Source organism: Bufo bufo, chromosome 3 (genome assembly GCF_905171765.1).
Source record: "Bufo bufo chromosome 3, aBufBuf1.1, whole genome shotgun sequence".
NCBI classification, from domain to species: domain Eukaryota; kingdom Metazoa; phylum Chordata; class Amphibia; order Anura; family Bufonidae; genus Bufo; species Bufo bufo.
The window spans coordinates 579,016,555-579,029,830 of record NC_053391.1 but is presented as its reverse complement, the minus strand read 5'-3'; the positions used below and the strand labels follow the sequence as shown (position 1 = coordinate 579,029,830).

Genomic DNA, 13,276 nt, shown 5'->3' with positions numbered 1-13,276 from the left:
AGTAATAACAGCCCCCCCATGTGCCAGTAATAACAGCCCCCCCCATGTGCCAGTAATAACAGCCCCCCCATGTGCCAGTAATAACAGCCCCCCCATGTGCCAGTAATAACAGCCCCCCATGTGCCAGTAATAACAGCCCCCCATGTGCCAGTAATAACAGCCCCCCCATGTGCCAGTAATAACAGCCCCCCCATGTGCCAGTAATAACAGCCCCCCCATGTGCCAGTAATAACAGCCCCCCCATGTGCCAGTAATAACAGCCCCCCCATGTGCCAGTAATAACAGCCCCCCCATGTGCCAGTAATAACAGCCCCCCCATGTGCCAGTAATAACAGCCCCCCCATGTGCCAGTAATAACAGCCCCCCCATGTGCCAGTAATAACAGCCCCCTCATGTGCCAGTAATAACAGCCCCCTCATGTGCCAGTAATAACAGCCCCCCCATGTGCCAGTAATAACAGCCCCCCCATGTGCCAGTAATAACAGCCCCCCCCATGTGCCAGTAATAACAGCCCCCCCATGTGCCAGTAATAACAGCCCCCCCATGTGCCAGTAATAACAGCCCCCCCATGTGCCAGTAATAACAGCCCCCCCATGTGCCAGTAATAACAGCCCCCCCCATGTGCCAGTAATAGCCCCCCCCATGTGCCAGTAATAACAGCCCCCCCCATGTGCCAGTAATAACAGCCCCCCCATGTGCCAGTAATAACAGCCCCCCCATGTGCCAGTAATAACAGCCCCCCCATGTGCCAGTAATAACAGCCCCCCCATGTGCCAGTAATAACAGCCCCCCCATGTGCCAGTAATAACAGCCCCCCCATGTGCCAGTAATAACAGCCCCCCCATGTGCCAGTAATAACAGCCCCCCATGTGCCAGTAATAACAGCCCCCCCCATGTGCCAGTAATAACAGCCCCCCCATGTGCCAGTAATAACAGCCCCCCCCATGTGCCAGTAATAATAACAGCCCACCCCCATGTGCTAGTATTAATAACAGCCCACCCCCATGTGCCAGTAAAAGTATTGTGTATATGTGTGTGTATGTATATGTATGTGTGTGTGTGTGTATATATATATATATATATATATATATATATATAATTATTTAAAAAATTAGTACAGACCAAAAGTTTGGACACACCTTCTCATTCAAAGAGTTTTCTTTATTTTCATGACTATGAAAATTGTAGATTCACACTGAAGGCATCAAAACTATGAATTAACACATGTGGAATTATATACATAACAAACAAGTGTGAAACAACTGAAAATATGTCATATTCTAGGTTCTTCAACGTAGCCACCTTTTGCTTTGATTACTGTTTTGCACACTCTTGGCATTCTCTTGATGAGCTTCAAGAGGTAGTCCCCTGAAATGGTTTTCACTTCACAGGTGTGCCCTGTCGGGTTTAATAAGTGGGATTTCTTGCCTTATAAATGGGGTTGGGACCATCAGTTGCGTTGAGAAGTCAGGTGGATACACAGCGGATAGTCCTACTGAATAGACTGTTAGAATTGGTATTATGGCAAGAAAAAAGCAGCTAAGTAAAGAAAAACGAGTGGCCATCATTACTTTAAGAAATGAAGGTCAGTCAGTCAGCCGAAAAATTGGGAAAACTTTGAAAGTAAGGGCTATTTGACCATGAAGGAGAGTGATGGGGTGCTGCGCCAGATGACCTGGCCTCCACAGTCACCGGACCTGAGCCCAATCGAGATGGTTTGGGGTGAGCTGGACCGCAGAGTGAAGGCAAAAGGGCCAACAAGTGCTAAGCATCTCTGGGAACTCCTTCAAGACTGTTGGAAGACCATTTCAGGGGACTACCTTTTTAAAGCTCATCAAGAGTGTGCAAAGCAGTAATCAAAGCAAAAGGTGGCTACTTTGAAGAACCTAGGATATGACATATTTTCTGTTTCACACTTGATTGTTATGTATATAATTCCACATGTGTTAATTCATAGTTTTGAATGCCTTCATAAGGTGTCCAAACTTTTGGTCTGTACTGTGTGTGTGTGTGTGTGTGTATGTATGTATGTGTATATATATATATATATATATATATATATATATATGTAACACACTTGCCTCCATGTCAGCGATGCAATGCCTGTCAGAGGAAGGGAAAGGGACACACCTCTCCCTCCCCTGCCTCAGCACAGTAATCTGTATCGCTGTCCTGAGGACGGCGATACAGATGACTATGGAGATGAGCGCTCATCTCCCTGTGCGCAAACCATCCAACTTGAAGGAGCTGGAGCAGTTCTGCAAGGAGGAATGGGCAAAATCCCAGTGGTAAGATGTGGCAAGCTCATAGAGACTTATCCAAAGCGCCTTGGAGCTGTGATTGCCGCAAAAGGTGTCTCTACAAAGTATTGACTTTAGGGGGGTGAGTAGTTAGGACAAAATAACAGACAAAGTCAATGTGCATATTTGTTGTTTGCTTCACAATGAAGATTTTTTATTTATTTTTAAAGTTGTGGGCATGTTCTGTACATTAAATGATGCAAATCCTCAATCCATGTTAGTTCCAGATTGTGAGGCACCAAAATCCAAAAAAAAGTCAAGGGGGGGGGGGGGGGGGGTGAATACTTTTTGCAAGGCACTGTAGTAAGCTTTATTCTGGTACTGTATCTATGTAGTAACCTTTGGCACTAAAACCATTGTAAGTCATTGGCCACCGGATACTTTTTTCTTTGTGTCCGAAAAACCTGGATCTGGCAACATTGACTTGCATGGTTTTTGGTGCCGGTTCCAGCTTCTTTCGCGTGCCACACACAAATGCTGTTTGCAGCCATTTTCACAGATGGCTGCTAGGAAATGCTGGGTAGTTAAAACAACATGGACAAGTTTTACATCACCTGTCTGAATCTGCCTAAAATTTTGGAACCCTGACGGACTCTACTGTAATTTAATGGGGTCCAACGGCTGCCGTTGAGGTCGGTTGTATGACCAATCTGGTAATCCAGCACAGCCTCGTTTATAAAATAGGGAGTTTTTATTTCTGTGTAGCCTGAAATGCGTGAACGTTTTGAACCTTGACACCAGTAAACTGGTTTTATAATTGTGGCTCTGCTGGATTCGTTTGGTCTGTGGCTGGAGTTCTCTCACCGCGTCATGCCCAGCCCACATGGAGTGAGAAGCTGCTGGTACGTAGAGCTGGTTAAGGTGGAAACATTTTGTGCTACATATCTTTCATAGCATTGTCCTTTGTTCATAATGGGCCCAACGTGGATGTCAACATAGTCTTAGATAGCTGTAGAACTAGATACCCTCAAAAACCAAATGTCGTTCAGCCTCCGTTGGTCATTTTAAAACTTGTACCCTGTGAAATCCTCACTAAGAAACCAGTTGTGACAGATAAATGATCCATCATGGATCGTGTAAAAAACAAACTATGACGCCAAGGCCGTATTTACAGGTAGTGCTGGTCTCTGTTTTGAATCAGATTTCTTTATTTTTTATTTTCCTTTCCTGTATTATGGAAAGTGTAGTATAAATGGTGCAGATTTAAAATTAGCAGCTTGTCAATTTTCCTCGGATTTCACCCAAAAGGTCAGATCTGTGTCAAATCGGCAATAAACTCCACAACCAGAAAAACGCAGCATGTTTACTGTATGTTACGTACAGATTGTGTCACTGAGTTGCTCCAGACTTTACCATTTGCATACCAAAGAATAAAATCCAAAATTTCGAAATCCATACCAAAGGTCGACTTCCTCACAGGGTAGATGAAATATGCTGTGGATTTGCCGCACAATAATCCACACGTAATCCACGTTGTGTGCTGGTAGTCTAATTGTGCACTAACTGCAGCTTAATATGTTAATTTATCTAAAATGGGGACACCATTCCTTGCATTGCAATCCTACTTTTCTGTTATAGGTCCGTAAACTTGGGTTTCTGGCACCACCTAGTGTATCTTGTTGTTACTGCAGGACTTTTCCAATGGATACTACAATTCTTCTCTATCTTTTGAAACATAATAAATGTTTAATTTTTTTTATTCATAACTATGCTTTTCCTGTGCAGCCATAGCACGTTTCTTATAATAGGGGGTGCACTTTGTTTTAACCCTCTTACAAGTATAATTTTCGTTAAGCACTGTTGCTGTAGGTTACTATTCACCCTGTTGCAGTGACCATGGTGCCTAGTCGAGCTGTTGGATTATTATGTCACTGTTGCTATATTTTTTTTAACCCTTAGGATACCAGAGTTTTTTTTTTTTTTCCTTCCCTATCTTCCTTGAGCCATAACCTTTTTATATTTCCTCTTACATAGCTGTATGAGGGCTTATTTTTTGCGGGACAAGTTGTACTTTCTAATACTATTATTAATTATGGCATACAATGTAGTGGGAATCGGTAAAAAAAATTCCAAAAGGGGTGAAATTGGAAAAAAAAAACAATTCCTCCACTGTTTTACGGGTTTTGTTCCCACGGCATTTCATTTGCGGCAAAACTGACCCATGCCCTTCATTCTCTGGTTCAGTATGATTACAACGATACCACATATGTATAGGTGTTTTTATGTCTAAGGTTACATTTATTTTTACATCCCCATATTCTGATCCCCTCCCTAAGGTTTTTTTTATAGTCTTTTTGCGGGACATCTGTAGTCTTTATTGATGCCATTTTGGAGTTGGTCAGAGAAGCAATGAAAAGGCCATTTTGACCTTTTTTTCCATTACGCCATTCGCCGTATTTGAAAAATATTTTTCAATTTTAATAGTATGGGCGTTTTCGGTCCCACTGATGCCCATGATTTTTATATTTTTTGTTATTTAGGTATTTGTTTTTTTATTATACGGAAAGGGGGACGATTTTAAACTTTTTATATTTTATATATAACTTTAATATTTTTTTTATGATTTCAAAGCTTATATATCAGCCTATAAAATCAATTTTTTTCATTTTGAACAATCATGTATTTTTATAATGAATATTACTGTCTATATTGCTCATTTTTTATGTTGGCTTGCCATCTGGTGGCCAAAATAAGAATTGCAGCATGAATGGTGAGAGTCTTGTCAGAGACTCAAAGCAACTACTGACCTCCCCATTGGCCGCAGGGGATGTCGGTAGGATGCCCAGAAGCGCAAGCTCCTGGGTTTATTTATTAGCAGATGCCTAAACAAGCGGTGAAACCTATCTTGACCCAGGTTGAAATTAATACTTCACTTTTATTATTACATAAGCAAAAAATTTAAATTTGAGCGAGTGCAATTTTTTAAATTTTTATTAATGAACCAAAAAGTGTTTAAAAATACAGTCGCCACTCCACAGGTGGATGTGAATGTTGATCAGTGAGGGGGGTACGGAGATGTGCACTATCTCCCACCCTTTCCCTTTAAATGCAAAGTGCTGCCGTGTCACTGTCTGCAGAGCTATTGCCAACTAAATGGGGCTGACAAACCAGCCGTGTCATGCAGTGGGAACCTGTGTGCGTTCAACCCACTGTCAAATTAGCACACCTAACAATCGCATGTGCTTACAGACTAGCATGGAGCCTGTTGGCAGTTAGCCCTGCAAACCGAGATAGCACACAGTGTTTGTGCCGTGTCCATCTTAGGCACATTGACGAACTAAGCATTTGAATATAGTCCAGCCGGACTGTTAATAATTAATTCGCAGTGGAGTGGAGAACTGCGTTTAAAAGCTAAAACTGCCCCCCGACATGTTTCACCAGGATTCTGGCTTCTTCAGGGGTAAATGGGCACCAAGGGGGGCAGTTTTAGCTTTTAAACGCAGTTCTCCACTCCACTGCGAATTAATTATTAACAGTCGGGCTGGACCATATTCAAATGCTTAGTTCGTCAATGTGCCTAAGATGGACACGGCACAAACACTGTGTGCTATCTCGGTTTGCAGGGCTAACTGCCAACAGGCTCCATGCTAGTCTGTAAGTACATGCGAACGCACACAGGTTCCCACTGCATGACACGGCTGGTTTGTCAGCCCCATTTAGTTGGCAATAGCTCTGCAGACAGTGACACGGCAGCACTTTGCATTTAAAGGGAAAGGGTGGCAGATAGTGCACATCTCCGTACCCCCCTCACTGATCAACATTCACATCCACCTGTGGAGTGGCGACTATTTTTAAACACTTTTTTTGGTTCATTAATAAAAATAAAAAATTGCACTCGCTCACATTTACATTTTTAGCTTATGTAATAATAATAAAAGTGAAGTATTCATTTCAACCTGGGTCAAGATAGGTTTCACCGCCTGTTTAGGCATCTGCTAATAAATATGTTAAATAACCTTACCCAGGCTAGGTCCTGATTTATGAAGCTCCTGGGTTTGACACATTAGATACCGTGGTCTCTTGATCACAGCATCGAAACCCTTTTTTAATAATGCCGATCGCTATAATTAGCCGCTGGTCTCTGCTGTTTGAAACAGCTGAGACCTGCTAGCCATGACGGCCGCTGCATGTGCGAGTGGGCGCCATGTTTACACATATACAGCGCTGGTAGCGCTTACCGTTTACTTATTTATTTATTTTTTTCTTAATTATATATATTTTTATATCCCTGCATTGAACTGTGCATGTACAAGTTATTTAGGTAACGTTATGTTGCATATGTAGGGGGTAAAATGCCCTGTGTTCACAGGCTGATCACATAGCTGTCTAATGGTGGGGAAACGTCCATTACATCTCACCTTTCTTGGGGAGTCATGTACGTTGGGCAGGATGTGAAAAACCTTGTAGGTGAGCTGTAATGGGTACAAGGAAAACCAGTGACTAAGTTATACAGGTATGCATTGTAAAAGTGTCAAAAGTTGCATAACATGTAGATTCAAAAGGACCTGTTAAGAATTGTGACTTCATTTGATGGTTCTAAAGAGACGATAAATAGCAGTGCATGATGTCTATAAAAATATCACATGATCTAACTCATTGGGTGAATGTTTAAAAAAAAACACTAATAAAAATGATGCCAAATTAGTTTGTCACCTCACCTCCCAAAAAACATAGTATCAATTGATCAAAAAGTTGTATGGATCCCAAAATGGTAGCAATAAAAACGTCACCTTCTCGCAAAAAGAGTCCTCACACGAGACCATAGACAGAAAAAGTAAAAAAATAAATAAAATATGGCTTCAAGAAAATGGTGACACAATAACATGATTTCTTTTCTAAAAAATGCTCCTATTGTGTAAAATTTATAAGACCTATTTGGTATCGCTGCATCCTTAACGACTGGCTCTATAAAAATATTACATGATCAACCCCATCAGTTGAATGGTGTTAAAAAGCTGCTTGTTTGTTTTTTGTGACCTCACCTTCCAAAAAAATTCGATAAAAAGCAGTCTGAAAACCAAATGTTCCCCAAAATCGTGCCGATTAAAAATTAGTTTGTCCTGCAAAAAATAAACCCTCACACAGCTCGGTCAACATAAAATAGGTTTCGCTCTTAAAAACCATGCTAGAAAATCTGTATGCCGCTCCTTCCCTTTTGAGCCCTGGCATATCCCCAAACAGCAGGTTTACGAACACAATTGGGGTGTTAATGTATTCAGGAAAAAATGGGTAGGAAATTGTGGGGTGATATTCTACAGTTATCCTGTGTGAATAGAAAGTTAGGGCTTTTTTGTTTTTCTTGTTAAAATTATTATTTTTCTTTTCATTTTCGCAGCCAAGGATTATAAATTGTGAAATGCCTGTTGGGTCAAGTGCTCACTACACCCCTTAAAAATCCTATAGGTGGTGTAGTTTTCAAAATGTCACTTTTTGGGTTTTCCACTGTGGGGGCACCTCGGGTCTTTTTAAATGCAACACAGCGCCCAAAGACCATTCCAGCAAAATCTGCCCTTCAAAAACCATATGGCGCACCTTGCCTTCTGAGCACTGCTGTGCCATACAAACTGCAGATCAGGGTAAAAAATATTCAGGTTTTTGTTGTTAACCCTTGATGTGTTAAAGGAATAGATTAAAATTGAAAATCTGCAAAAAAAAAATGTTGAAATTTTGCTTTTCTTCCTGTGGAATACTTAAAGGGTTAACAACATTTGTAGATTTGAGTAGTTTGAGGGGTGTAGTTTATATTATGTGAGCTCCTCAAAGTGACTTCAGAACTGAACTGATCCTTAAAAGTTGATTTTGGAAATTTTCTTAAATTCCAAAAATTGCTTGTAAATTTCTAAACCTTCTAATGTCCTAAAAAATACTTTGTTGGCATCATTTTGGTTATGCAATTTGAGACACATGGTGAATGTTAATGAAGTATTTTACGAGGTATCACTATCACGCCTTAAAAGCAGAGATTAAAATTTCAAAAATGGTGAATTTTTTAGAATTTTCTGAAACTTCTGGATTTAAAAAATAAAGGTAGCACATATTGACTCAAATGTATCCATCTACATGAAGTAAAATGTGTCACGAGAAAAACCATCTCAGAACGGCCTGGATAAGTAAAAGCGTTCCAAAGTTATTACCACATAAAGTGACGCATGTCAGATTTGCAAAATTTAGGCCTGGTCAGGAAGGAGCAAATGGCCCGGTCTGGAAATGGTTAAGAATCTTTTTACATAAAAATGCTTAATCAAAACGAAGAATACTTTATTTCCTGCTGCTAAATATGGGGTACAAAGGAAGACTTGACAGATCTGCTAGGATACAAGAGAAAACTGAAGCTTTGTTCACATGTGCGGCTGTCCTCTCCAGCAGACACAAAAATGTGCACCATATTTGCCGGGTAGCAGCTAGATCTCGCCAGAGAAAATTGTAGTCATTGGGCATTCCGGTAACATCCACCAATGCCGGATCGGGAGAACTTCGGCATCCTGTTCTCTGCCTTAAGGCTAGGGCTACATGGCGATGTGTTGCAGTAAAGTCGTGCAACATTTTTTGTAATGATGGTCAATGGTGTCACACTGACACGACGGTCTCAAAAAAGCCATCCAAGTTGGATTTCTGTGCGACTGTCAGTGTGACACTATTGACTATCATTACAAAAAATGTCGTGTGACACATGTGGCAGTGTAGTTGTACCCTTGCGACGCGATGCCGTGTAGCCCTAGCCTAACAGTCTGCCGGAGAGCTGTGCCGTGAATGTGAAACTAGCCTAAGCACAAATCTGACGATAGTTTGTGTATATGTCACTCTCTTAATCTCGATACCTCAGCAAAGTCACTGTTCCCATAATTCTATATAACGTTTGTCACATCTTCTTTTCTAGGGGTGGTTTGCTGGTAGAAACCTGGCTGTCTCCCAAGTAACCACAAAATATGTGTTATGGGTCGATGATGATTTCCTCTTTTGTCCTCAAACAAAGATTGAAAAACTAGTGGATGTCTTGGAGCAGACAAGCTTGGATCTGGTGAGTACGCCTGTTACGAGGTGCCTTGTAGTTGATTGAGTATTCACAGTTGGCGGCAATAATGGAGTGGGTGATACATGCAGGAAAATGCCCATAAGGAGTTAAGCCTGGACTTCACTGCAACTTTTGTAGCGCGATTGATTTTAACAAAATTCCAGTTAAATGCAGTCACTTGGACTGTAGCTGTAGTTCAGTAATTAAAATCAATCAGTCACAGTGTAGCCCTAGCCTTGGGGTTAGGCCAGATGTGATGTGTTAGAGAACCTGTCACCAAAAAATGTGATGCAATCTGAAAGCACCAGGTTATAGAGCAGGAGAAGCGGAGTAGATTGAGATCTAGTTTGTGGGATAAGATTCAGTATAACTTGTAATTTTTACATCTGCAGCCCTGTGACGTGCTATCAGTACAGCAGGAAGGGGTCATCAGTGACTGACAGCTATCTCTCTATACACACTTGGGGCCCTTGCACACAATGGTATGCCCTCCGAGACATACGGTCTGTGAGCGGGCCATATGTCCCGGAGCGGCATTGATCGTGTGCAGGGGCGCGCACAGCTTCATAGGTTAGGGTACTTTCACACTAGCGTTTTTCTTTTCCAGTGTTGAGTTCCGTCCTAGAGGCTCTATACCGGAAAAAAACGGGTCTATTTTATCCTAATGCATTCTGAATGGAGAGCGTTCCGTTCAGGATGCATCAGTTCAGTCCCTCTTACGTTTTTTGGCCGGAGAAAATACCGCAGCATGCTGCAGTTTTCTCTCCGGCCAAAAATCCTGAACACTTTCCAGAATGCCGGATCCGGCATTCATTTCCATTGAAATGTATTAGTGCCGGATCCCGGCATTAAGTGTTTCGGCAAAACGGATCCGGTTTTCCAGTCTGCGCATGCGCAGACCTTTAAAAGTGCAAAAAAAATAATATACCGGATCAGTTTTTCCAGATGACACGGTGAGAGACGGTTCCGGTATTTCAATGCATTTGTCAAATGCCATCAGTTTGTGTCCAGATTGCCGGATCCGGCAGGCAGTTCCGGCGACAGAAATGCCTACCGGAATCCTCTGCCGCAAGTATGAAAGTACCCTTACTGTGATACTGTGCACTATTGTCCCGCACTCGTATGACCTTATGAGTGCACGACAATAGCACCGCGGGCGGCCCAACGTGCACAGTATCACAGTAACCTATACTGCTGTGCGCTCCCCTTCACATGATCAATGCCGCTCCAGGACATATGGCCCGCTCACGGGACTGTATGTCTCGGAAGGTATATGGTCGTGTGCAAGGGCCCTTATACACACAATGCTATTGCACAGGGTGAAATCCACAATGAGTGTGTGCACCATCCCACTTGGTCCAGTAGATAAGGGACTCCCCGGAGTGCAACAGGTTCTTCACTGTAGGAGCAGTCCTGTGTCTGCCTCACTTGGCTAAATTCACTTGGGAAGGGAAGCTGCAGTTTCGGATACAGTGTCATGGACTTAGTTATATAGTTAATACAGTTCAAGACGTGTCCATCATTTTGGAAAGCACTTTCTGCTTATTGGTAGGGGCTCTATAGGTTTGTACCCCACAGATCACACAATGTCTTCTCCCATGGATAAATGATCAGTGTTATATCCCAGAAAGCGTATGATCACATATCGGCATAAAAGCGGACATGTATTCATGTAACCGTAATCAGCAGCTGACACTGGGTGTGAGACAGATCTGCCTTTCCATGTGAAATCTGCAGAAATAAGAAGCATCATCTGCAGAAACCCTATTTACATTTATGAGATATGGATTGTCTTCCAATTTTATGCCCATGATTAGGGACGAGCGAATCGACTTAGGATAAAACTTTGCTCTAGTACTGTACAGAGCAATTTGGGAAATGTTGTTTTACAGTACAAATTAATTTATGAAGTTATTGCACGAAGTCTCGCAAGACTTCGTAAAGCAATTTCGGCTCATCGGAGCCAATACATTCCTCCTGCTCCGTACAGTATTAGAACTAAGTTTTATGCCAAACGACTTCGGATGTTTCATGTGAAGCCGATTTGCTCATCCCTAGCCATAATCCATTCACATATGGCATTTAAAGGTATTCTGTGACCAGGTTTGGGGCTATAGAGATACGGACATGCACGGCTAGATCGCCGCTAGCATGTCCGCAATATATGTGTCCTATAGGGCTGTGTGGTTTTAATTTCTTTAAAAAAGGATTTTATAGATATGTAAATAAGTGTTGAATGTGTCCAAGGGGCTGCACTAACCTTCCTTGTGCCCAGCCACGCCCGCCTGTGAAGAAGCCCAGCACCGCTTATGTCTCTTCCTTTCATCAACGATAAATAGCCGTAATCTCGCGATGCGCAGTGTCGGTATAGTGTTCCGCTTCAGTGTATCAGCTTCAGGGAAAGAACTGCGCATGCGCGAGTTCACGGCTATTTATCGTTGATGAAAGGAGGAGACATAGGCGGTGCTGGGCTCCTTCACAGGCGGGCGGGGCTGGGCACGGCTGGGCACAAGGAAGGTTAGTGCAGCCCTATAGGACACATATATTGCGGACGATCTAGCCGTGCATGTCCGTATCTCTATAGCCCCAAACCTGGTGACAGAATCCCTTTAAGAGCAGGGTTATAAAGTGCACATTAAAATATATTGCTTTAGCAACATCTAGTGGTAGCCTGGGATAAAAGCAGTCTACGGTGAGCTCTGTGTATTTCTGTACAGTGATCCCTCAAGATACTATGGCTTCAGGATGCAATATTTTCAACTTACGATGGGTCAGAAAAGACTATTGTAAGTTTAAACTAGACTCAACATAAAATGACTGTCAGATCCAACCAATCAAGGTCACTTCTCTGGCTGTATTCATTGCTAGTTAGTAGGGCTGCACGATATGGGAATTTTGTGCGATTGCGATTAGGGCCCTAAAAATTGCGATAACGATATGCGATGCGATATTTTAAGGGAATTGTGCTAGAGGTCTATTTGCTTGGATTTTCCCATATGAGCCGCTGATGCGGCTGGGTATGACATAGTTATAGGGGATCTGTGGATGGCACTGTTATGGGGGATCTGTGGATGGCACTGTTGTGGGGGATCTGTGGATGACGCTGTGTTGTGGGGGATCTGTGGATGACGCTGTGTTGTGGGGGATCTGTGGATGACGCTGTGTTGTGGGGGATCTGTGGATGACTGTGTTGTGGTGGATCTGTGGAGGACGCTGTTATGGGGTGGATCTGTGGAGGACGCTGTTATGGGGTGGATCTGTGGAGGACGCTGTTATGGGGTGGATCTGTGGAGGACGCTGTTATGGGGTGGATCTGTGGAGGACGCTGTTATGGGGTGGGTCTGTGGAGGACGCTGTTATGGGGTGGATCTGTGGAGGACGCTGTTATGGGGTGGATCTGTGGAGGACGCTGTTATGGGGTGGATCTGTGGAGGACGCTGTTATGGGGTGGATCTGTGGAGGACGCTGTTATGGGGTGGATCTGTGGAGGACGCTGTTATGGGGTGGATCTGTGGAGGACGCTGTTATGGGGTGGATCTGTGGAGGACGCTGTTATGGGGTGGATCTGTGGAGGACGCTGTTATGGGGTGGATCTGTGGAGGACGCTGTTATGGGGTGGATCTGTGGAGGACGCTGTTATGGGGTGGATCTGTGGAGGACGCTGTTATGGGGTGGATCTGTGGAGGACGCTGTTATGGGGGATGTGTGCTATGACACATAGGGCCATGAGGGGGGGGCAGCATAAGACATATAGCATCTTATGCTGGTCCCCCTCATGGCCCTATGTGTCCCCTCATGTGTCCTTTGTGTGTAAAACAATCTCTCTCCTATTGATAACATGGCCAGCCTCTGTACTCACTGTCACTATGAATGCACTACAGCGAGCCGGTCGGCGCGTGACTGACGTCATATAGTAACGCTCCTCCCACTTCAGGAAGCAGGAGCGTTACTAAGTGACGTCAGT

At 43.2% G+C, this 13,276-nt stretch overlaps 1 protein-coding gene across 1 annotated transcript in view; it reads left to right on the top strand.

The window, feature by feature from the left end:
• The window catches only part of B4GALNT1 (beta-1,4-N-acetyl-galactosaminyltransferase 1), a 241,814-nt gene that overhangs the window by 219,546 nt on the left and 8,992 nt on the right, over nucleotides 1–13,276 (top strand). The window contains exon 9 of the mRNA XM_040425765.1: nucleotides 9,178–9,318. Coding sequence (XP_040281699.1) covers nucleotides 9,178–9,318 — 141 coding nt within the window. The remainder of the gene's footprint in view (nucleotides 1–9,177; nucleotides 9,319–13,276) is intronic.